Source organism: Puntigrus tetrazona, chromosome 14 (genome assembly GCF_018831695.1).
Source record: "Puntigrus tetrazona isolate hp1 chromosome 14, ASM1883169v1, whole genome shotgun sequence".
In the NCBI taxonomy this organism is placed as follows: domain Eukaryota; kingdom Metazoa; phylum Chordata; class Actinopteri; order Cypriniformes; family Cyprinidae; genus Puntigrus; species Puntigrus tetrazona.
In genome coordinates this window covers 5,841,802-5,866,613 of record NC_056712.1, presented here as the reverse complement: position 1 = coordinate 5,866,613, position 24,812 = coordinate 5,841,802, and the positions used below count along the sequence as shown (strand labels likewise).

Sequence of the window (24,812 nt, the reverse complement as noted above, 5' to 3'; positions counted from 1 at the left end):
TATAGGGGGGAAAAATCACTGAAGGTTTCATCACGAATATCTAAAGCAGATAAATACCAGCTCCAGAAAGACAGCACTGTGGCACCTCTTTTTATGAGGAAATAATGGTGGCGTTTTTTGTTAATAGTTAAAAGTTGTGACTCATTTACTGGAAAAAATCGGAGAGGTACAAAGAAGCTGGAGACTTAATTTATTCACCAGCCATTGATTGGATTTTTAGTTGTTGATTACATTTTACTATATGGTTGCACTTAATTCACCTAAAATCTAATTCTGTATGATTTATGAGCTTGTTTCCTCATGGAGACCAAAAATGTCCCCACATGGACAAGGACTTCAAATATTGCCATCTTTATCTGGACATATTTTCCCCATAAAGCAGGGTTTACCAGGACCTCAAACACACACACACACAGACACACAGACACACACACACACACACACACACACACACACACACACGCATATAACAAAAGGCTTATTCTTAAACTGTATACTCAATCCTACAACTGTAGCATCAATGGTTACGTATTATTTAGCTTTCTGTGAAAATGGCTTTATTAAATGTGTTTTAAATGAATTTGTTTCTATAAGCTACAGAATCGTGCAGGACATATGGCTCCACCATTCTTCATGCTCAGGACAGTAAGTAAGGACCTTTTGAAAGGGAAGCGTCTTCTATGATGAACTGAATCGTGCTGATGTTACTGTATGTGAGCTCTGCAGAAAGTTCACCTGAAAATGACGCTTCTGTCATCATTTAGTCACTCTCACATCATTCCGAGCTTGTACGAAGATATGTTGAGATATGTTATTAGTAATGGATAATTGCAGTCTTTAGCAGCAAATAACAAGAAACAAGATGATTTACTCACACTGCTATTGTGCTCGGAGATAACTGCATTTCCCCTCGCTCAAGTTGGATATTTCTGCAGCCTGTCTACTGATAATTGTAGGGTTTTACGATCACGACATCTCTCTCTGCTGACCTGTATTCAGATTTCTGAAAGAAATGTGCAATGTGATTCATAGGTTAATATAAATTTGCAGCACAACTGCTTCCAAATTAGTCCTTAAAAAACTCTTCTCCATCTTTGAGTGTGACCCTAAAGTCAAACGCTCGAATTATATAATATATAGCTTTATGGATTCAGCTTTGGCAAAATTACAGAGCAGAGACCTCAGTGAGATCATTGAACAGCTTAATAACACGCTTCAGACAGTTCGTCTTCAGTCTGGCGTCCTGCGTGCTTCATCTGAGACAAACATCTACTCAACCAAAAACAGAGCCTTCTATACAGCCCATTCATTGAAAAACACTTCGAAGGCTGTCTACAAATAACGCTTCCTCAGTGCCACGTGTGAATCTATATCTGTGATCAAGATTTAATGCAAAACGTGTGGCAAATGTGTTACAGGGATTATGTAGATCACAGGTTTGATGTAACAATGCTTCTTCAGTACATATCAGCACTCATTTTCGCTAGAACATCTAGATTCACATGGACACAGAAAGCTGGGTACACATGTGAAGATGACACGTATATCACATGAGAGCGTGTTTTTAGAGAGGGACGAAGCGCTGTAAATGAAAGCCTTATTTGTGTGCCTGTGTTTTATGCTAATGACTGTCCTCCCATGCATTAACATTAGAATGAGGTTAAGAACAAAACCAAACCAACCCATCCAATTATTCATGAATGAGACTACTGTTTTTCAGAGAGACTGATGGGTTGAGATGATGCCCTCAAAATCTGTTATAAATGTCAATTGTTTTACGAGTTTCATTTAATTAAAAGTATAGATCTCTGTCACTTTGACAGGGATTCTGTTATTTCTCAGTCATTGCTCAACTCTATACGAGGAAGAACGAAAAAGAGAATAGTTGTCCTAGGGGTCATCAAATCAATAAAGATACAGCACGGTCATGATATTTTCTGAGGGCTACACACCTGTCGTTCATCACAGAAAGGTCGGTTTGAAGTCATGTGTGCATATACTATCAGATCAGATTGTTTCTATCTCTTGATTTGGAAGCTCATTATCAAGTCAGATTATTGATTAGTTCAGCCGCAGGTTCACGTTCAGACCACACACATCCATAATTAATCACAGTTAGAAAAACGCTCCGCAAGATAATAAAAAGCAATCCTTTCACGTTGTGCTCAATTTCCAGCCACTGGGTGGAAGATGCCAGGGCGAGAGAGACGGGAATGAGTTAATAGATGGCTTTGATGTGCCAGAGACCCACTGATGATTGATTCGAGATGCTGTTGCCATGGGGACTGAATTCACACTTTCCTTTCTTATTGCTATTATTTTAAACTAAATAAAACTCACAATACTGTAGAAAGTCAACATCCAATAACCTTTTATATGGATGAGCTTAAGATCAACAATATCTTCAAGAAAACTCATAAGACTGAGTCTTTTTTTTTTTACATTGATAGTAATACATATAAAATTCAATACTGTGGTGTAATGCTGTCATTATGTGTTTAGTGCAGCTGTTTAAGGGTTCGATGAACTCGGACTATTACAAAGACTGAAGACATTCACTGATGCTCAAGAACAAAACACAATGCATTAAGATCAGCGAGTGTACACTTTTATACTTTTTGTTTTATAGTTCCAAAACTAACGATATCTCATGCATAACCACTACAGATGACTTCAAGTCAGAGTTTTTGAAATGAGGTGCATTACATCGTTCCTCAGACACAATCAGCTCTATCTCTGTCCGTGAAGGTGTGAACCTAATGGCCCATACAATTAGATTTTCTGCAGGATTATTCACAGTATCCTGTGGAGCTCTTATCAGTACTGGATCTATCGCTTGTAGCCCATTTGTCTTAGAAAGATGTCTGGTTTGGGATTCTTCAGGTTGACATGCTGAATTGGTGCTACATTGCAATTAATTGTGCTCCTCACTAGAGCTTGGGTCAAGCTCATTCCTCTTCAGGAAAATCGAAAACAAACTGACCAACAGCTACAAACACCGCCAACGGGAACGTGACGTCTTTTGGTCTTTTCAGGGTTTGTAGAGCATCTCCAGCTGACTGCAGATGGACGCCGATGTTCGTAGTTGTTCTGAACACAGCAGCAGCAAAGAAACCCTTTCCAGAGAAACTCTCTGGGCTGAGAGGAAGACACAAAGAGACAACCTCGATCTGAGTGAAGGGTTTGTCCAGAGCCACATTAACAGAAACAGTGACGTATAACAGATCCCACGCTTTGAGTCTCAGCTCGTGAGGCAGCAGGAGACACGGGCATGTACTGTGAGGAAACAGACATTAGTTCAGTCTCCAAAAACACATCTCGAGTTCTGACGGACTTTCTAAAGCCTCTTCAGGGTTTCTTTTGTGCGTTCCTAGGATCCTCTTGGAGCTCCAGGAGATCAACATCCCTGAGATCTCCATGTTTAAGGGAAGGTGTCACCTTCAGCTTCATCTCACCCAGAGAGACGAGGCGATCCCGTGATAGATCACAACCTCTCTGTGAGAGAAGCTGGGCCTGGGCTCAGTAAAATTATGCTCAAATTGTCAGATTTTTGGACAGTGCTGTGTGTAAATAATAGGAGCCTCAAAAATGTGCTCAGAATCATTTGAACAATGCAGATGAACACAGATGTGCTCTCTTAGATGTAGCTGGAATGGGGTCAAAATAAAATCGGTCCAGTTTCAGTGACTGATGAGCGTGGTCACTATCTGCAGTAAAATGTAGCCTACAAACACAGCAGAAACACTGGGACGAGAAAGGCCTTTACAGACTCACAGGTTGGATTAGCATTAACTGTTGATGTACATTTACATAATCTGCTTATCCCTCTTTCAGTTGTTTATTCTTGTCAAATTACTCTCGAAGCACAAAGCCGCTCAGAAGTATTTCTTCAGTCTTAGGACACTTGAGGGACACTTTGTTTTGCTCATTAATAATTAAATTACAATACATATATTACACTCCCAAGGCCCTCATAAGGTGCAGATAGAAGAAAATTAATTTTCTGATGGGTGACTTCAGGCAAAACATTAAGAGAAGCTTATTTTCCAGCATTTAAGAGATTTCTCCAAGGGAAATTGTGTTTTGACTCACTCTCAAGGGCAGTTTGGCTGATTAAAGTTATTTTAAAGCTTTTAAAGGTTACATCTAAACTGTAGATGAATGATCGGCCTTAAACCGAAGCCTGTGCCCTCCACATAGAATACTTGTTGATGATTGGTCAATTGAGTATTTTCCGGCACAGTGACTGTGTGACTGATATTCATGACCACACGTATGTCATTCAAATTAGTGTCAGAAATAGCTCACGATTGCAGAAATGACCTTAAGAATTCATTTTAGGATTAGCACAAACACTTAGTGTTCCTAGTTTGATTAAACAAAAACTGATGAGAAAACAGAGGAAAGTATGATCATGACATAACTAGTTTACACAGTTTTACATTACAGCTGGAGATGAATAAGGTTTTGTTACAAGGCTGGCTGTCTCTTACATTACAGTCAGGGCTGGACTGAGAACCGTTTCAGACCAAATCACAAAGAATTATAGCCATAATAACTAGCTTTTATTAAAGCTCTTTCTCTCTAATATCCAGATGTGTTCTGTGCTGCTGTCATCGTTCTCACTCGCGGGATCAAAGAGCATCACTTGACTGCTGAATGTCCCGAAGCAAAGCTAAATATTATTAAATAATATTTCATTATGTAGAAAACTACCTTAAGATCAAGAATTTGTATTTTCTCAAACACTGCATGTGAAATTATTATGCTCACTGATATTTGGACCATTTCTTATATCTATATATCATCTAAGAACATGAACGACTAATACATGTCAATAAAAAAGAAAATACATTTCCAGAAAACTAGTTTAAAACACAAGTGACAAGTTAAAATATGATGTGGGAGAAAAACGCGGTTTGGAAAAGATTCTTTTTTAAATACTATGAATGAATTCATAAATCAATCCACTCAAAAGGTAACTTGGATTGCAAATACATATCAAAGAATCATATAATAATACAGCTGCAGTGACTGTAACACTACATGATATGTCACAATCCGGACTTTAACTTGACATAAAAAGGTTAAACTATGTCATATTTTAAAGAGACGTTTAGCACGTTTAGTAGGCTATATAGAGCTCGTGTTTTACACCAATGCAGTTGTAATATACATGATCATGTGTCTGGTCTTCTGTGAGCACATGTGATGGGGAGAGCGGTACGGTCCTAACGCATTTGTTCATTACAAAAGACTAAAAAAATATATACACACACACACACACGTATGTATGTATACAGTATGTATATGTGTGTGTGTGTTCCATCGCTCTCTGTGTGTGAGTAACAGTTATAGGCCGGCTTACTTTACTTTATTAGAGGCCCAACAGGAATTCAAAGCTGAGAACCTGCTGGAGAACATTATACATTTTTTAAAAACATCTTTTAATGCATTTTAAGAGAATAACCCACAGAAATACTGTATTCCTTCAAAGAACAGACAGTTTTTACTGAGTTGATATGTTGTGTACTGGACTTGACCAAATACAACCTTTTTGTGAATGTCCATATACAATGTCTGCCAAATCATAATAATGAAAGTAATAATATACACATGTGACCCCGGACCAAAAAAGTCATATTACATGTATACAGTAGCCAGTAATACATTATATGGGTCAAAACAACTAATTTATGCAAAAAAAAGATAAGATCGTGTTCCAGAAAGATATCCTGTGCATGTTCTTCCATAAATATATCAGAAATATGTTTTACATTTCAAATACATTGCTATAATACTTGATTTGGACAACTTTAAAGGTGATTTTCTCAATATTTGTGGAGTTTTTGAGATGCAAGAACATCTTTGAGACAAAATGAAGCTTTCAGTGTAACAGAGAAACATTAGCATCTGACATGAACCCATCAATCTGACACATTCTCTAAAATCAATTTTAAATGATTAAATGTTTCAGTCAGTGCTGAAGGAAGCTTTGATTAAACTTTATCTGTGGCTGGAAAGAAAGGAATACAGTTCAAAATAAAAACTCTCCAAGCGCCAGATGCACAACATATCAGATGAATTCAGTTCATGACATACAAACTCTCTCCAGAGACTCGTGCATCTTCAGTGAAACATAGCTTTTTTTTCCTCAGAATTTCATGTGACAACTCATACAGTTTGTGGATTACTCCGTCTATTAAACCACCAAAACACAAATGTGTTTTAATGTTTTGTGCTTTTTGATTCAAAAATAAAATACAGCTAAATAATCTTTCAGTGGCAAAAAAAAAAAAACCAACCTGTCAGTAAAAGTAATAAAAATGAATTGGAGGATGTTTCAGTTCAATGATGAACGCTTCACATCACACTTTAACTCTCAATCTATCCCTAATCAGATAAGATTTAGGATGATGAGATCCCTCACGTGTGATTCACCTTCATTACATTTCCTTTGACAAAGTCAAGCTTACATAATACTACACCTCAGAATCATAATCATAATCAGAGCTCATCCCTGCGCCGTTACGCAAAGTCTCCAACCAGATATTCATCCTTAAACACAATCCAGTGCTGCTGGTATGATGCTATCACAACACAGCTCTCACACACACACACACACACACACTGGTGCCTCACGTGGTAATCATGCATGTTAAAACGCAGGAAACATTTCTGCGTATTTGGTGGCACAGTAAAGCGTACATGCCAAACTCTGAAATCTGTGGCTGGGTGAGAAACTGACAGTCGAGATTGCCTCTGTGTTTTTACCGCCCACATAAATGCCCGTTTGGTGCTGATAACATAATTGCTGAACGCACACGGCACCCACACACAAACACACACACAATGCAGCGGGAGAAAAACAGTTATGTGATCGTGTGGAGAGCCCGGGTTCTGCTCTGAAAAAACACAACGCTTCACAGAGAAATTTCATCAGAAACCACTCCATTACTTTTCTGTAAACAGTTCAAACAGAACGCAAGTGGCTTTTGTCACCAGGGATGAAACACATGCCCATCACGAGGAGAGGCTTGACCTCCTAATATACATCAAACTCTCCAGCGCTCGCTCTGAAACCACGCTGGAAGTGCAGAGACGTGACGGTCATACCTGAGTTCCTCTTGGAGATGTATTTGAGATTGATGGAGGCCGCTGAATTGATGAGGAGGAGCATGAATCCAGCGAGCTTCATCTTCCAGTCCTGTGCAGCTATAAGAAACCAGAAAAAAGAAGAGTAAGCCCTGGCCTTTTCTTTTATCAGCATAAAAAATAAAATAAATAAAAAAACACCCCTCTCCAGTACAAGAAGATGGAGAAAGTGAACCAAACATCAATGTTTTGGACTACGGGATGTCTTCAGCTCAAAGTTTTTCAATGATAAGGAAACTGAGAGCAGACGCAAGTCTGTAATTAAATTAAAATATAATAGCACTAAATGTATGCTGAAACAGGTTTATTATCATCATAAGCCGATGATTTTCGAACATTACTTTCGATTAATAACCTCTCTTCTGGTCTGAAAAAATACAGCCCCATTAGATATCTGCATAAGATTTTTACATTAAAAATCATACTTTTATAAACCTTAATGCAAACCTGTATATTCATCAGTGTGTGATTATTGCCTGTATCTCCGTAGTGTCCAGAAGCGCACCGGTCAGAACAGGACGTGATGTCACTTGTTTCTCAGTGACATCACTGATCTCAGCTTCTCCAGTAACTGCTGTTTATCTGTCATGATCTCCAGCTGCCCTGTTTTCTCTCTGACCATCAGCTGTGATCACCCTGCTGGACTCATGAACCCTGTCTGTCCTTGACGTCACTCTCACACACTTTGACTGATTTCTGACCCCGACCCCTGCCTGACTGACCTCCCGTCTGTCCTTTGGGTCAAACCCACCCCACATTTGAGCTTGACCTCTTTGCACTTTCAGATTCTCACACATACCTACTGTATCCATACACTTACAGCCGAAATGATCAGAGGCAGTAAAACACCAACAACTTTTACACACACATACAGACATGCATGTTTTCTTTCCTCTTCTGCTTCAAAGTGTCAAAATTAACTGGATAATGATCTTATAATTTTTTGTTTAAAACCTTTAAAGCAAAAATGCACATTCCAGAATGTGTGAATCTTACAAACAGACTGTTTATCATTGGTGTAAACATCAAACCAGTCAGCTGTACTGTACGGTTTATTTACTGTACCAGTGTGATCAGTTTATCTCAGTGACCTGGGATTCTTTATACATGCCTGTATTGCAAATATATTTACAGTGCATTGTCTGTTTAGTGTGAGCAAAGGTGAGAGACACAAGCATTAGCAAACCTTAGGAAAACAAGCTCATTCTCCAACTTTCTCCAAGTGAAAAAGTTAAGTTTTACCATTTTTTTTATCCATTCAGCCAATCTTCGGGTCTAGAGACAGAACGTTCGCTATCCGCTCATTGGCCTCAGCAAAGTCCCATTGAGAGACACTCAGGTCAGCTTTTACACACAAAAAAGGAGAAAACATTACCAAAAACCAAAAACTAATCAGAAATGGGAAACTTGGCTTGGATCAAAAGCAGAAGAGTGATTGCAGAAAGCTTTTAGAAAGGACTCTGTCTGCTACAGGAGCTCTTTAGACCCTGAAGGTTCTGAGATCAAAACACTTTCATCATAGTGTATCATTTGTAGACTAATACATTTTGACATCTGCATCACATAACCAGCTCGGGAGTAAACATGCTCTGTAGTACACCCGGTACAGCTCTGCACTAGCGATGTGAAGTGCTGAAGTACGAGATGTGTGAAATAGAAGCAGCTTTACATCCAGGCTAAGACCGGAAGGACAAGGTTTACAATGAGAGGCTCTGAAGAGGGTTTACAGGGTCCACAGAAACTACATCCATTGGCTAAGGCCAGCTGTAAGGGCCTTTAAGGGTATGGAGGACACACAATGTCTTGCTAATGCTGAGAAACATTGATCTAGTGACATTTATGCACCAATTATATGCTGTTCTGTGGCCATTATAATTCTGAGGATTCTACAGTGTCTTGGTCTTGGCGGCTGTGGCTTTCGATTTGATTGGACGTATATTGAACATCGGGGAAAATTTTTCTGTCAGTTGCTTTTTACATGATTTTATGTACATAATCATTAAAAACATCTACAACTTGTATACCATTTGAACATGATAATTACCCAGTAGCCAAAATGTTGACGACAGACCAGACCGCTCTGACACCCGATTGTGAACACTGTATTAATGTAAGAACAAACGCTCTAAATCGACTCTTCCAGAGATGTGCGTAGTATCATGTAAAGATCAAAAAGGCTTTATAATGTTCTTAAAAGCAACCATACAGTTACATTTAGGTGATGCACAAAACAGACCAAAGAGTTGGTGCCCTGCTTGATTTAAGAGCTTTAAACCCAGAACCCAGCTGTACTCTTCTGAAAGTGCGCTACACAGAGACGTTTTCATGTAAAAAGCTACAAGAAGCTATATGTATGTGCGTGAGTCAAGCCGTGTGTCTGTTTATGGGTGCGTTGTTACGAGCCGAGAGCCCATTAAGCACTCTTTTAGGGGATGCACTGAAAAATTCAAAGACTTTTTCTCAAAGCTTTCCCAGGAAAGAATACATCTACAATACTGAGGCCACGGCTCTTCACGAGCAACCTCTGAGCATCAGACTTTCTGCCAAGAGCTGAAAGGTCTAATTTAGCCTTCTACAGTCTTTCACAGTATCTTTGCAGAAGCGTTTTCAAACAGCCCGTCCCCTGATGCTGCTAAACATCTCCACGGTTTAGAGCTGTAGGATTTTCTCCCGGCGAGCCGCCACACACACAGGTCTGAGACGTTCATGGTGTTCTCCGATACGGGCCGCCATCTGCTCGAGCAGCATTAACCGCTGATAGAATTCCCCGGTGAGCGCAGCTGAAAGTCAATTCTGTATTGAGGTGTAAGACGCAGGACTGACTCCATCTGATGCAGGCTGAAGCCAGAGCCGGGCCTCGAGGGAACTCTTTTGTGTTCACTTCTACGCCGGGGTATCCAGCTAACCACGCTCAACAGCCTTCTACAGCCTGCACTGCAGCCTTTTTTCTTTACATTATTCAGTATCGTGCAACTGCAAACATAAACTTGATTTCTACGTTTTTGTAAGAGTATGAATTATTAAAGACGCGACCTGAGAGAATCGATTAAGCAATCGGCATGCTATTTGGAATTTAGTTTGAACAGATCTGAATATTGTTTTAAAAAAGAAAAAAAAAATTAATTTATTTAAATACCCACTTTTTTAATCCCTATTTTTTTCAATGGTGTAGAATTTTTCTTTCAGGAGCATGTGCACCAGAGAAACAATAATGACGTCTTAATAGAGAGTGAATTACAGGGTTGGATCCACTTCCTAAAGAGAAATTATTAGTGTATTTTACTTAGTTTAATCCTTCAAGACCTAAAGATGTGACAAAGCTGCTGATGACAAAACTTTGTGACAATTTTTTTTAATTTCTAATTTCAGATTTAGTGTATAATAGAATTTACTCAAAAACAAACAAACGGTGTCAGTCATTTATCAAAGAAACCCAAGTTTGTAGCACATGAGGGTAAAAGACAGAATTTTCAATGAAGCAATCAAACGAGCCTTAGAGACATCCGTCTAAATACTTCCACAAGATATTTTAATAGTTCAAATTATTTCTTTGATGAAAAGAAATGTCAAAAAAACAGCAATACTTTGAAACTGATTTTTGTCACAATGAAAAAGAAAACGTGTTAAAGAATCCTCGCTAAATAAAAGGACAATTAATTGTTTTTAAATAAAACAAAATCAAACAAAAAAGGCTGACCCCAAATTACTGGATGGCAATATTTTGAACTTTGATACGTACATTTGATAGATGCTGAAACATACAATATGGACACACTATACTGAAAGCATTTAAAATGTCAACAATATTAGGGATTTATAGCTATAAGAGAACGAACATGAACAGGTACTTTATTCACAAGTTTATTAATAAGCTGCTCCAGGGCAATAAATAGAAGAAAACAGTGCACGGCAGAACTATTAGCATTACAAACCGGTGTGTTTATGATCATGATACTAAATTGAAGGTATATGATAAGAAACAAAGAGCCTAACAAATGGTTATGCTGCTCTTAAAGTAAGCTGAATATCAGTGTCACAGGCTGGTGATGTTTCTATGAGCGAAGGGATAAATAAAAAGGTCTATTAATAATAATTCCAGGAATCAGACAAACTAGATGAGAACTAATGAACAGAGAGCAACTTATATATGGCAGGTAATAAATGGTAATTGACTAGACACACCTGAACAGAACCACTAAACAATCAGCAGACACAAACAGGGTCACATGGGAAGCACAGAGCACACGAGGAACTAAAACTGTAAACATAGGTTCATAACTGTGACGATCAGTGAGTTTTAGTCCTAGTTCTGGCCACCGCTCTGCACATTTAGTATGTCTCACTTATCGAACACACTTGATTTTTCAGCTTCAGATTCATGAACCGAACAGAACCTGTAGTTCTTTTAAATCTTTCCAGCCAATTCAGTCTCTATATTATATTTGATGTGGTGTACATAAATCATGCAGCTAAAGTCCATATCTAGATGTTAATTACGTATATTGAAAGGTATTTATATTTTTTCATATGAGAGAAGAGAATGGCACATTACTACATTACTACATATTCTATACATTGTAAACAGGTTTAGTTTTGAGCACAAAATATAGGAGAGGTGAAAGCTACAAGGCTATATATTTATTCAGGATAAGAGAAATATCTGACACAACTCACTCTTCTTGTATATTTCGTTTTAAATGTAAGTTGTACTGTATCTAACATGAGCTGAAATGTATTTAAAGGCTTTGTGAAAGTGTCCAATGAAGCACATGTGCCAGGATCTACCAGACTAGACACAAGACACAGAATCTTGACCCTATGCTTCAAATAAAACGCCCACAACAGACACACAGAACCGAAAATAAGCAAGAGCGACAGGACTGTGACAATACTACAAATTAGAAGCGTCCCCGAATCAGGATTTTCATAGTCCAATCAGAATTTTAGCCGAATCATGTGTTTGAGGGCAGAGTCAGTCTGACGTTTGACAGTCATAATTAGTGATGTTAACACACAGGAGAAATTGAATGCACATGAACACGTCTGCATGGCTCTGAATGAACTTCTTCTGTGGATGTGTTCTTCACGCAACGACGGGCAGAACCACAGCACCTTATTATATTAGTGTTCTCATTATAATGTTATGTATATGACAGTCCCAGTCATAGTCATTAATATTCTGCATTGTTGTTTTGTCTTGCTCGCGCAGAAGAGATAATCACCGTAGCACTGCAATGAAGCGTTAAGAACCGGTAATTCTATACGAAATCAGACATTTGAGCACCCACATATAGCCAAAATATATTCACCTCAGTGAATATTCAACTGTTAGATTAGTATGGAATCAGGCAACTATTAAAACCATAGAAAGGTGACCAAACAAAATTATTAAAACATATCCCACAGTGCCATGCACACACTAAAACCATCTAAACAAATACACATGAATGGAAGGCCATATTCCATATATCATACACCTATGTGACACCCATTATGGTTCTGTCATTTATGCTGACTTGTTTTAAGGCCTATGATTCATTTGCATTTTATTGATATGTTGGCTAAATGTGAGAGTTAATTTTCACCTGTATCAACCAGAAGTAGATTTGATGATGACTACTCAAAGGTGGTTGGGATCTCCGAGAGTAATTTGTTGTATTTTCAGAAGAGTTTACGCTTCATATAGACACTGTTGTTGGCCACTGTCACATCTCTGGACACTTTTGTTATTGTTTTCGTCTCGTGCCATGTGCTCCCTGTGCCCTGCCTTCCCTCCATGTTAATTATGTCATTGTCATCAGCTGTGTGTAGTTAATTTAGTCATTTACACTGTGTATTTAAGTCCTGTGTTTTGAGTCAATGTCCATACCTGATATTTGTCCTGCCTGCCTGTTCTACCTGCCTGCCTTTTGTATCTTTATTTTGCCATTTTGGAATTAAATCCGTTTAAGTTTATTTCGTGTGTCCTTTGCCTCGTCTCGCGAAAGCGCGAACGTGACAGCCACACTATGGCTTCGAGTATATTTAAGGCCTTGTACATTCTCAAGTTTTCTGGAGCAACAATCACATTTCACTTATTGCTCTGTTTGTGCAATGACTGACACAGAGTTGAACCATTTTGGGATCCCTTTGTTTTGTTTTGTTGAAACCAAAGTACTATTAGACATCAAATAATAATTAGGCTATGGCTGGCAATTTTACCTAACCCCTGGCGGAGGTGCTGTGTTTTGTTGTTGCTGTTTTATGCTCAGAAGGCTGCTTAGCAGAGCATAGTGTGCTGATATGACCCATGGTATAATATCTCCATGCTTAACTCATAAATCGAACCTCTTTTAATTTATCAAGTTAATGAAAGGACCTATTATGTTGCTCCTATTTCCAAAATATAAGCTTTGAACTTATTTAGGTTTATGTGTTTATATGCTTGTTTGTACTGCCAGCCAATTTGGCAGCACAGTCACTTGCTCCTTAAAAAAACTGTGGAAAGTTAAATGAACATCAAAATTAATTGGAACTAAAGGAGAGGAAAATACTTCACGAGATCCAACATTTAAAGCTCTTTTTTAAATTATCCTTTCTTGCTGCCTTTATGAAAAGTTTCAATAGTTTTTCATAAAATGATTGGTTTAACAGAAGCACTAGTAAGATATAATACTAATTAATTAACATTAATTAGCATAAGTTTCATTACTAATTAGCATTATTAAAAACACAAAATACTAAACACAATGTAGAAACTATTAAAACAACATCTTTAAAAGTGACTTCATAATAGAATTAATTAGAATGAATGAATCAATAAATACAGAAAGAACGTCACATAAAAAGCAGCTCATATGGAAGTACAATAAACTAGAGGTATTTTGGATTGCATGGAAGGATAGTATTTCTACCTACAGATCGGCTTAAAACTGATCAATTGGGGGACTGTTTCATAACAAGTTTATCAAATAAGTCAAGTTTAATTCAGTTAGTTGGTTCAGATAAGTCAGAATAAGTCAGAATAACCGAATAACTGGCTTGTTTGGTAAACCTGTTCACTTTTCACAACATGTATGCCAAAAATCCCCCAAAAACATTGACATTTGTTGACTTATAAAAAACTTTATTTGGAATATTCCATTATTGCTGCTCTTTAGTACTTTAGTGAGCTTTTATCACAATACAGATATTTACTTCCACTGTAACCTCAAAATTATGACCAGTTGATACTTAGAATATCAAAATTGACTGTGGAAAGTAGATCCTTTACACCAGATCCTAAACACTGTAGTCATATTCCTAACATTGTTTAAGAAGCAGACAATTTCTAACAATTTTAAGTCTAGAATTAAGACCCTCGTTTCATCATCATAAGTGACTATTGTATTAATCTCTCTTTCTCACCTTATCCCAAGGTTACTGTGGTTAGCCGGATGGTGCACCAGATGGTAGATCTTCACCCAGGAATGACCATAACATAGCCCTTGAAAATGACAATTAGACAAGCCGTCAGTACAGATCCTCAGCAAAGACTTCGGTGACTGCACAAACCCTGAGGACAGATCCTCAGCAAAGAACCTTGGCGTCTAGACAAGCCCTCGGCTCAGATTCCTGCGGCCAGCGATAAATGTGTAGAGCCAGGACCAGCTGGGACCATAATACAGTTTTACCATGAAGGACGTTCATTGTGCTTAAGGCCACTGATAAGTCGTCTACTACGGGTGAAACGTCAGCTCTACCTTCATGTACTACGTGCTGGACACACAACTTATTATAGCTGTGAAGCTGCTTTGACACAATCTGTATTGTATAAAGCAATTTAGAAATCAATGCGAATAGACTTCTAATCCAAAAATACAACATTCTATAGACAAGAATGATCAATTGATTTATCTGTTACCAAAATTCTGCAAAACAAATATGGGAAGGTATAAACATGTACTAGGCTTTTCACCATGATGACATCAGCAACTGAAGACAACCCACACACTTTTACAAAACCAACACATACTATTACAAATGTCAATCACTTGAGTAGTAGCCAGGAATGATTATACAGCAACTATTGTAATTATCTCAACCATGCCTCTGGCGCAGTCAAGAGATAAACACGTATGACCCTAATTACTGCTGAATTTGGGTGCTGATTTTACATACAGTATAGCTGATTATAGGTTTGGGGCCAAATTCATAGAAAGAAGTTATGAAAAAATGCACCTTTCACATTACAGTGGGAACTCTGAAAAAGGTGCAGTGTGCAGCACAAGATGAGGGCAGCTGGGTTTACTTCAGACACATCGACACATCAAGGGATGGTGCCATTTTTACCTAAATACAATGATAATGTTAGAAGAATTGCATAAAAATGTATTATGCATTTTCTGTCTGTATCATCTCAGTCTGAGTTTTTTTAGATTTGAGATTGATTTTGCAAAACACTTCAAATTGCTAGCGTGGATGCCATTTTCAAATGTATCCAGGTTACAGGTGTTTTTTTTTAATTGCTAAAACACTAAAACCCATTGGCTGAACAAAGTTCTCAGTTGCCTGACCTCTTTTATCTAATTGTGCAGACTCTTTTCAGCAAAACTCTAAACAGAAAAGTTTCATTTTGCGAGAGGAGTGAGAGGTTTTGTAAATAGTGCAAAACCTCATCTTCAAGCACTACAAAACTTTACAAAACCTCTGACTCCTCTCACGAAATGCAACTATCACCTCAAAAAAGTTTTACCAGTGTTCAAAATCATAAGCAAAGTGATTAACATGAAATACACTATCAACCAGTCACTAAACAATACACCAAAAAATAAATAGAAAACATATTGTTCAAAACATATAGTTGTCAGGGAGAACTGGATTTTTAATCTACAAATGTTACATTTTTCCGTCATTGTCTTTTGATGAACGAAAACATGTTCTATCATAGTAGCTCAAAATTAGTTTTTGTGTTTGTGTTGATTAGACTACAGAATGTGTTCAGAGTGTTGCTGAAAAGTCTAAGTGAGTATTGTGTTTTACATGTGAAATGGTTTAAGGTTTTGACGACAGACTGCACAATTAGATAAATGAGGACATGCAACTGAGAAATTTGTTCAGCCAATGGGTTTTAGTTCTTAAGCAATTGAGAAAAACTGTAACTGTAAACTCAACAATCAAGGTGTAAGCACTATAAAAGGTCAACAGCTGTATTTTTTATTAAGGGAACAGGAAGTGGAACAAGGAGAAACATCTTTGGCCTTTATAGGCTGCAATCTAACCCTAACCCACCAGAACAAAGAGCTCCTTCCAACACTGACCACACACTCACATTTATAGACAGAGCAAGTGAAGTATTGGACAGATTACAGTAGGTTTTAGTCTAATGCAACCAGAAACTGGTTCAATTATAACAATCTCCTTTTCTTTCTTCTTTCCCTTCCACATCGCAGTGGAAGGTTTATGATCTCTGCCCTCATGTTATACCCCTCAGACGAGCTGTGGAGGATGACTGTGACCTGATAGATGCAGAGCGTGGGCAAAGGTGAAGTCACCAATCCATTCTTCCCTTGTTATTGTTGTTTTTTTTGTTGTTCAAATTCAAATCAAACCACATTTATTCAGTTTTGCTGATAAGGCGAACATCTTTTAGCTATTTCAGTGGAAACAGAACGGTCTATATTTATTGCAGTGTAAAACTGACTGATTGTTAACAAAGAATTTTAAAAAGAAAATATGTTAATATTACTATTTTCTTCCAGCGATACAAAAGGTGAGGACATCAAAAACACGTTTTCAAAGTAAATGAACAACGCAGTGATAATTTACATAGCATTTATTACAGTATAGAAACTGTATATTCTACCTTATGTTATTAAAAAAAAAACATGTACACAAATTGTTATTGGTTATTGTCAAGCAGTGTAACTTATTTCTTAGCCAATTTGCATATCTGTTTCATGCCTGTCCACCTCATTTCCAGTGGATCTGGGATTCATCTGCATTGCTGTCATAAGCAGTTTGGTTGAACAAGAACGGTGCAAGAATTGAGCCTTGAGGGACTCTACATGTTATGGACGTTCATTTAGACCAGGTCACATTTTATATTAGGTGGCTTTAACTACTATGTACTTACATCAAAATATAAGTACAATGTACTTAAGGTGGTCATATTGTACTGAAAAACACATTTGCTGCTATTGAGGTTTGATACCGGTAAGGTTAGGGACAGGTTTGGTGGAATGGTTAGGTTTGAGGGTGGGTTAAAGGTTAAGGGTTAAGGGTTGGGTCAAGAGTGTAATTATAATAATGTAATTGCAGAATTTATAAAAAATAGTACAATGTAAAAACATGTATGTACACAAAGTGTTTGTACTTATTTAAACGTAAGAGGAGGCCACCTGAATATAAGATGGGACTGGTCACCTTTACTCACATAATAACCTCTTTCTTCTAAGTATAACCTAAAACATCTGAGGACCCAGTCTTTCTAGAAGTGTGTCTGACTCAGTGCTGAAATTAAGTATTATAAGCAAGGATATTTTGTCAGAATCAGTATTTGAGCAAATATCATTTATTATATTTACGACCACCTTTTCTGTGACGCAGTCACCACGAACAGACGGTGTTTGAAGCCTAGTTTTCTTTTATTTCATTTTTTTTCGAGTTTAGTTTGTGCATGTGTGATTGTAATTAAGTACGTGCACAGTCTGCTTAGACTGAAAAAGTCGAGAGTGTAATCCAGCATCTGGGGTTGATTGTTGCAGCAGTGCTTCTCTAAGAGCTTCAGCTCAGTCCTAATCATGCTCATAGTGAGTGAGACGAGGCCGAGAGCCCAGATAATGATGATGAGCCACACCTGCGCCGCTCCACAGACTAAGAACACAGAGGACTAGGCCTGGACTTTTATCTTGTGTTTGTGTGCGGCCTTCATCTGTGAGGGCTTGCCGCCGTACTTGTGTGTTTGTTCATTTTATTATTAAAGTCTTTAAATGTACGTAGGTCTAAAATCTAAAAACGTAGTTGAGCGTAGTCCAAGGTTATTTTCGTAAACGACAAATAAAACTAAGACGAAAACGATTGATGAAAAAAATATTTAGTAAACTGAAATACAATAAAAAAGGACCAAATATCTGAAAAACTAAAACTAAACCAAACTAACAACAGTTACTCAAAAACAAAGTGAAATAAATGTATAATTATCAAAACTAAATAATCTCTCTGGCGATCATTAGCCACATATTCTCACCCCTTGATGGAAAACAGACGAGCAGCGTTTCATTCAGCACAGGTACAGTATCATGATTACATAAAAAAATACATTTAACCATCGTAACAAAATTAGGCTACATTTATTTTAATATTAAATATTTCAAATAATCACTACTTGTGATTTTAGTAAAAAAGGCTTGACTGCTTCATTTCTATACTGATCTCTTAATTCTGCTAGAAAGCGTATAAAATGAAATGAAAACTAAACTAAAACTAAGTATATTATTAATGAAACTAATAAAAACTAAACTGAATTTTATGGAAAATAGAAAAGGATATTAAAATCAACCAAATAAAAAAATTGAAAAAACTATAACCTTGCCTCGGTCAACGAGTAGTCGGCTGTCCTACTCAAACTAAAATAATTCTTAATACATGTATCTGTATTCTGACTCGTAGATCACGAGGTTTGTTCCTTTGGTCCCTGGGTTTTCCTGCATTTCTGTCACCTGAGTTTGGATTTCCTGTGCAGTCAAGTCGACAATGATGCCAAAATGAAGCCAGATGAAGGCGACGGCAGCATCAGCGAGAAAATCGAGAATACAGAGTGCCCTGGTCCTGATGAACGATCAGAACGTGTCTTGTTGAGCTGTTTTCTGGTACAGTGCAGTGAGATCTCTCAGCTCAGGTGACAGAAGTTCACTGGAGAAGCATGCTGGCACTATTAAGCCAGCTCTAATCACATCACAGGAGGCGAGCTGGCCAGAGTCGCCCGGCCTCAGTGTAACCACACCAAGACGCTCTGCTTTTGTGTTCGTAAGACTAGACAAGAAATCAGCACTCCACACCGTATCCACGTCTAAAACATCACAAAAACTAAGTAAAATAAGAACCCCATCATTTTTAAGACGTGTTATATAAATAGCGTGGCAAAGGCAATGCCACTAGCACCTACAAGAACATACTGTGTGCTCCTCAAGAAGCTGTCAGTGAGAATTACGACAAAAAAAACAACCTAAGCCATACCTCTGCCCAGCTATCTGCTGATTACAGTCCTCCCATCCTCGTTCTGTACTGTACATTTAAACACATCTGCCTGAGACCTCCTGCTTAAAAATCGATAAGTTAGTAATGTGTGAAATTATTCTAAAAAATAAGTGTTGTCATTTATATATGTGTAAAATTGTTCGAAATCAGTAAAACACATCAGTTTAATAAATAGGGTTAATAATAAATCCAGCTTCAACTGCTTTTCTGTGCCGTAGTAATCAGTGGAGCACATCGTCACTAATCATTACTGTATATATGTGTTCCAGCCAGTCAAAGCAGGACTGTCAGTTATGTATTTTGTACTTCTCCGATGTTTCTCTAATCAGAGAAGTAATTCTAGCTCATGACAGAAGCAAATGAGCTGTAAGGTGTGTGAAGTGATGGACAGCTGATACCTTCCTCTTTCACAGCGACTGTTCAGTCGAGAGCAAGCGAGAGATGAAAAGCCTCTGCACGCACACACACACACACACACACACACACACTTTGGCTATTCTCATATCTTTGTTTTCTGGTTGTTTAGGGGGAGGTGAGAACTGTGTAGGACCGTCTGACAACTTCTCTAATCCTGCCAAATAACATGCTCAAAGAATAGTTCCCGCATGCAGCATTCATTCACCTTCATGTCACATTTGTCTTGTGTAGAACACTAAGATGACTTAATGAAGTCCGGGTTGGTAAATTCAATACAATGTCAGTAAACAGTGTCCGAGCTGATCTGGTTCTGCCTGATGATTTCTTCAGCTGGGTCCGAACAGGCTGATACGTACAGTACCTGGTCCAGAAGTGCATTTTTGTTGTTCTTGGTTTCCCAACTAATGTCAGAATAAGGTTGTGGCACAAAGAATAAGTTTGGCTGTACTGTGTGCGTCCTACTTTACTACACGAGGTCTGCATGAATTCACAGCCCTAATGTTCAGTTTGTACGACTGAAGCATGTCTGTTTTTAAGAACTCTTATGAGGAGAAGAATGAAAATAAAAATGTCATCTATGGCCTATGTAACCATTAACGCTTTCATGTAACAATTATTGCTGTTCAGACAGACAATTGTGTGAAATGCTTTAAAAAAATAAATAAAACAATAAAGTGCTTTTTTTAAGATTTTTGCTTTTTCACCTTTTTTTCAATGCATCAAGATAAAAAAAAAAACAATAAAAAGTGCTGACCGTTTGCACTGACAATGGAAGTCTATGGAGAAGACATATAAGTGACGACCCCATATGGAGCCACAGTAGCATGTGTCTCATGAATACATCATGTTTATCTATAATACATATGCACATATGGATCAGGGCAGGGTATTCTCTCTAAAGAGACAAGTGAAGCTGCGCCTCCTCATCTTCCTAAAATGAAAATAACAATACAAAACAAGAGCGAAGCAGAGTAGGTTTCAGAGGGAGTTTCTTTTCATCTCCGTGTCTTTCTATGAGCGCCTACTGAGGAGGGAAAAGCAGAATCCAGCCAAAAAGTCACGTAAGAAACGCCAGCGTCATGCTCTGACTGTGATAAACGTGTGAATGATGCTCGTCTCTCATCTTCTTGAGCTGAACGGGGCAGAGAGATGCTCCAAGCAAACTATGCAATCATCAGAATCAACTAACATTCAAAAAAACACGTTCTATCACTTCTTGGCTTGACACTGTGTAAAATAAACCCTTGTAAAATAAGAGTTAATCGTAATAAAGGATCAAATTTAACTACAACACATTTAAATCTCTATTCTATTGTTCTATTTCAGTATGTTGAAATAGCATTCTATTTAAGCATAAGCATAAATGATAAATGATAGTCCAGGCCATTATTTTTATTTATAGTAGCTTGAACTAATAGGATGTGCATTTCTAATTTTCAAGAATATTTAGCATGACTTGATTTGTGACACGTCGCTGTCCGCCTGACCTTCTTTATCTGCTCACATCTTCTCACATTCATAAAAGAGACTTCCTCTCAATATTTATACGCCTCTCGCTGGCTTCTTCTAACACCGCACAGACCATTTAAATGCTAAGTAGCCTTGTCTCTTTCGGTCTATTTGATTATGGCCATGCACCGGTCGGATGAGCATCCATCAAGACTGAATTTGCACTTGTGAAATTTAATTATAAATGTCCGCTTGCAAAATTCTTTCAAATAAATCTATTCAACTTGGGGTTGCAGCTATTATGTTCGGCGCAGAGCTGGGCTCGTGTGGAAATACGCCAGCTCGTGGTGATTTATCTTTACACAAACAGCTCTTTCTGCGAGCCACAATGAGCTCAACGTCTCCTCGCTTCTTAATGACAACTTCATTTGAAATAAAATGTCGAGGAATGCGTGTGAATTGTCACCAGTTTACTCAATAAAAAATTCCGCTTGTGGAAACTCATTTGCACTCGGTGTTTGGTCCTGGCCGCCAGCGACAAAGAGCTCCATTGAAGACAGCAGATTAGAATTTCTTCCATGGCAAACATGAGTGCACTTTTTTCCTCTAAGAGGCCAGGGAGTTGACGGTGATAAATGGTGGTGGCAGAGGCAGGCAGCAGCCGCGTGGGGATTGGCTCTGTCATCTGTTTTCATTTAGCCAGAGCTTCACGACACTGTTGCATGCAGAGCGCTGAAGATGCCTCTACCAGTCTCAGATTCACCTCCACAAGCAACCAATCAAACGGAAAAGTGCCAAGGACTAGTTCATCTGAAAATGGCCTCATGTCATCTCTACCCCTCATACCGTTTTCTTACTCCCGTGAGCAGACCGAAAAACGCAAGGGTACTTTTTTGACTTTGAAAAGAAAATGAAAGATGCCAGAATTTAAACTGTTACGCTTTAAACCTGAGTGCATGTTGTACTGTCCATTAAAACCATTGTTAAATGCATTAAACATTTGTTACTTTGACATTAATTATGGAGGAAGTACAGCGACCGTATTATAAATACTACATCCGATCCGAATTAGCACAGAACACTGATTCAATACAGACCACAGAAATAGAGCTTCATTTCTACTGTGTTGACTTCAAGCCATGGGTGAAAAAACAAGCCGCTTTCCTCTAACACTAAAACACATTTCTTTGTGATCGTAATAGAAAATACGCACGTTATTAGTAAAGCAAAAAAAAAAAGCTTAAACTCGTGTGATTTGTGTCAGTAAACAAGAGAGCGATTAAAGAGACATTACAACGGCTAGAACTTTCCATGAATCCATCATGCATTCACAGCACTGCTACTGTACATCAGAGACCTCTCTCCTCACTTCAGCTCATTAAAACACAGAGTTATGCTGCGGAATAAACTTGACGGAGTGGCTTTTCTGTGTTAGACATCAAGCCTAGTTTGTAGAGAGAGAAGAGACCTCTGCCAGAGTTTATCCACATTACAGGAACACAGAAACAGGTCTAGTACTGCATCAACCGGTCAATGCACCAGAGACAGGCTTTCTTTCTAAATGTGTACGGGTCAGACATCAAATATTGAAATCCAGAGCCACTATTCTAAACAACTAATGCAAGCTAAAGGGTAAAGTACCATGCACACTGTAGTGTGTGTGTGTGTGTGTGTGTGTGTGTGTGTGTGTGTGTGTGGCAAAGGCCTGCACGTTATACTTAAACATTTGTAAGCTACTATTCACTGAAATCTATTTCACTGTTAAAGTATCTTCCAAACATTTTAAAATATTTCCAAATATTAATCTGCAAAGTTTCATTCTCTCCTTCTCCACAGACGTCCACACGGACACTAAACATGAACCGATCCTTTTATACTTGACTAAAACTAAGAAGAACACTTGTTGCCATTGAATATCACTAAATGTTTGACGCTGATACGGTCCACGCATGTCTCATCTCATATTGCGACTAATAAAATAAAACCATCCAAGTTATACTAACCTTTACCAAATATGCCACATAGTCCACAATATTGTAAGATAAATGCAGTCCTATTGTTCCTTCAATAACCGTAAGCAGCTTTCTGAACGTTATCTGTCTTTTTAATGTTATTTATTTATTTTTGGTGTATTTATTCTTTATTTTTTATTGACAACTGAGCGCTGAGAGCCAAATCCAAGCCACCATCGGTTTAGCTTTCACTAAGTTATATGGCCACATATTGGTAATATATACATACCAAATGAGTTTGACTGCACTGGGTCACAGCTGGGCGAGATCGAGCAGGAATCAACGAATGAACAGCTGCACAATTACACTTTTTACAGTGCAACAATAAATTCATACAAGTACCATCTTTTGGTGGTTACCATGGTGACTTTTACAGTGGTCGACCCGTCTCTTACCAGTTTTTATCAAGCCTTCCTTACTGTACATCTTCAGACAATCATTCCTAGCAGTCCTCGGGTAAAGTTGTGTTATAATCATCCACACGAGAGATATTATTTCATTCAGTCAACTTACTGGATAACGCTGAGTGCCTTCACCTTCGCACGTCAGATGAACGGAGGATTGTCGCGATGTATTTCCACAAGTTTAAATCAGACGTACTTCATGAAGATGAGCAGAACCGCAGAGGAACCGAAGATGATCTGAGATTAACGGCAAATATCGAGGAAACGTCAGTCAGTTAAACGATGCAGTTTGTCAGAAGTCGCCAAAGTTATTTCTGCTGATGGTCATGTATCATCTGCTCGAGCTGTTAGTTTGGATATCCATAGAGAACTTCCATCCCATCAGCTCTTTCCCCGCACCTGCAGGAGAACCGCTCTGCTGCGTTCCCTCTGGAAGTGAATCGAGTCCTCTGGAAGCGCCTCAGAAGCAGATGATAGATGGAGAGTTCAATCTTATCACACATGCGGTTACACAGCTTTGTTCAGTTCGGTACACTACCATATTACTCCTAATAGGAATGCAGTATACAGTATTGGTGTCCGATTCGTAAACGAATCATCCTTTGAATCGTTTGTTGGGTGATTCGTTCGAACCGATTCGCGAAGCATTTGTTAATGACTCGACAGTGAGCGCGGCGAGTAAAGCTGTGTAAAGCGCTGAATGCTGGAAGACGATATGACACGTTGAGTTACTTCTGGCAACTCTTCGTCGAACGATTCAATGTACCGGTTCATTTAAACAGACTGTCCGAACGAACCGATTCGCTCAGCCGTCTCGAGGCGCTCGATGCTCGTGATTGTGTGTGGAATATAGAGCGGAGCTGTTCTTCAGCACTGAGACGCTCAAAAACTTTTTAAGCCGAATCGTTTTTATATGCACATCATTTTGTGGTCATCAGTTGTGGTCCTTATTTCTGTTCTGAAAAATGCAGAATTTTTTTTTCATCTTATATTTGAGGAAAATGTTGCAGCACTTTCTGACAACATGCCTGCCACATTTGGCGCCTCCCTGTGGTGATATGAATAAAACGTTGGTTTATTATCAGTCATTAAATGTAAACAATATAGATATTTGATAGCATAAGAGAAGCCTAACAAAATGTGGATGTAAAGTTGAACC

The 24,812-nt window shown here is 38.3% G+C and overlaps 1 protein-coding gene across 1 annotated transcript in view; it reads right to left on the bottom strand.

Annotated features, from left to right (window-relative positions):
• The window catches only part of il1rapl2 (interleukin 1 receptor accessory protein-like 2), a 160,913-nt gene extending 136,431 nt beyond the window's left edge, over positions 1-24,482 (bottom strand). Inside the window, exons 1-2 of the mRNA XM_043257972.1 lie at positions 23,763-24,482; positions 7,117-7,215 (exon numbers count right to left, since the gene is read on the bottom strand). Of these exons, the coding sequence (XP_043113907.1) occupies positions 7,117-7,198 (82 nt within the window). The 5' untranslated portion in view covers positions 7,199-7,215; positions 23,763-24,482. The remainder of the gene's footprint in view (positions 1-7,116; positions 7,216-23,762) is intronic.
• Between the last annotated feature and the right edge of the window lie 330 nt (positions 24,483-24,812).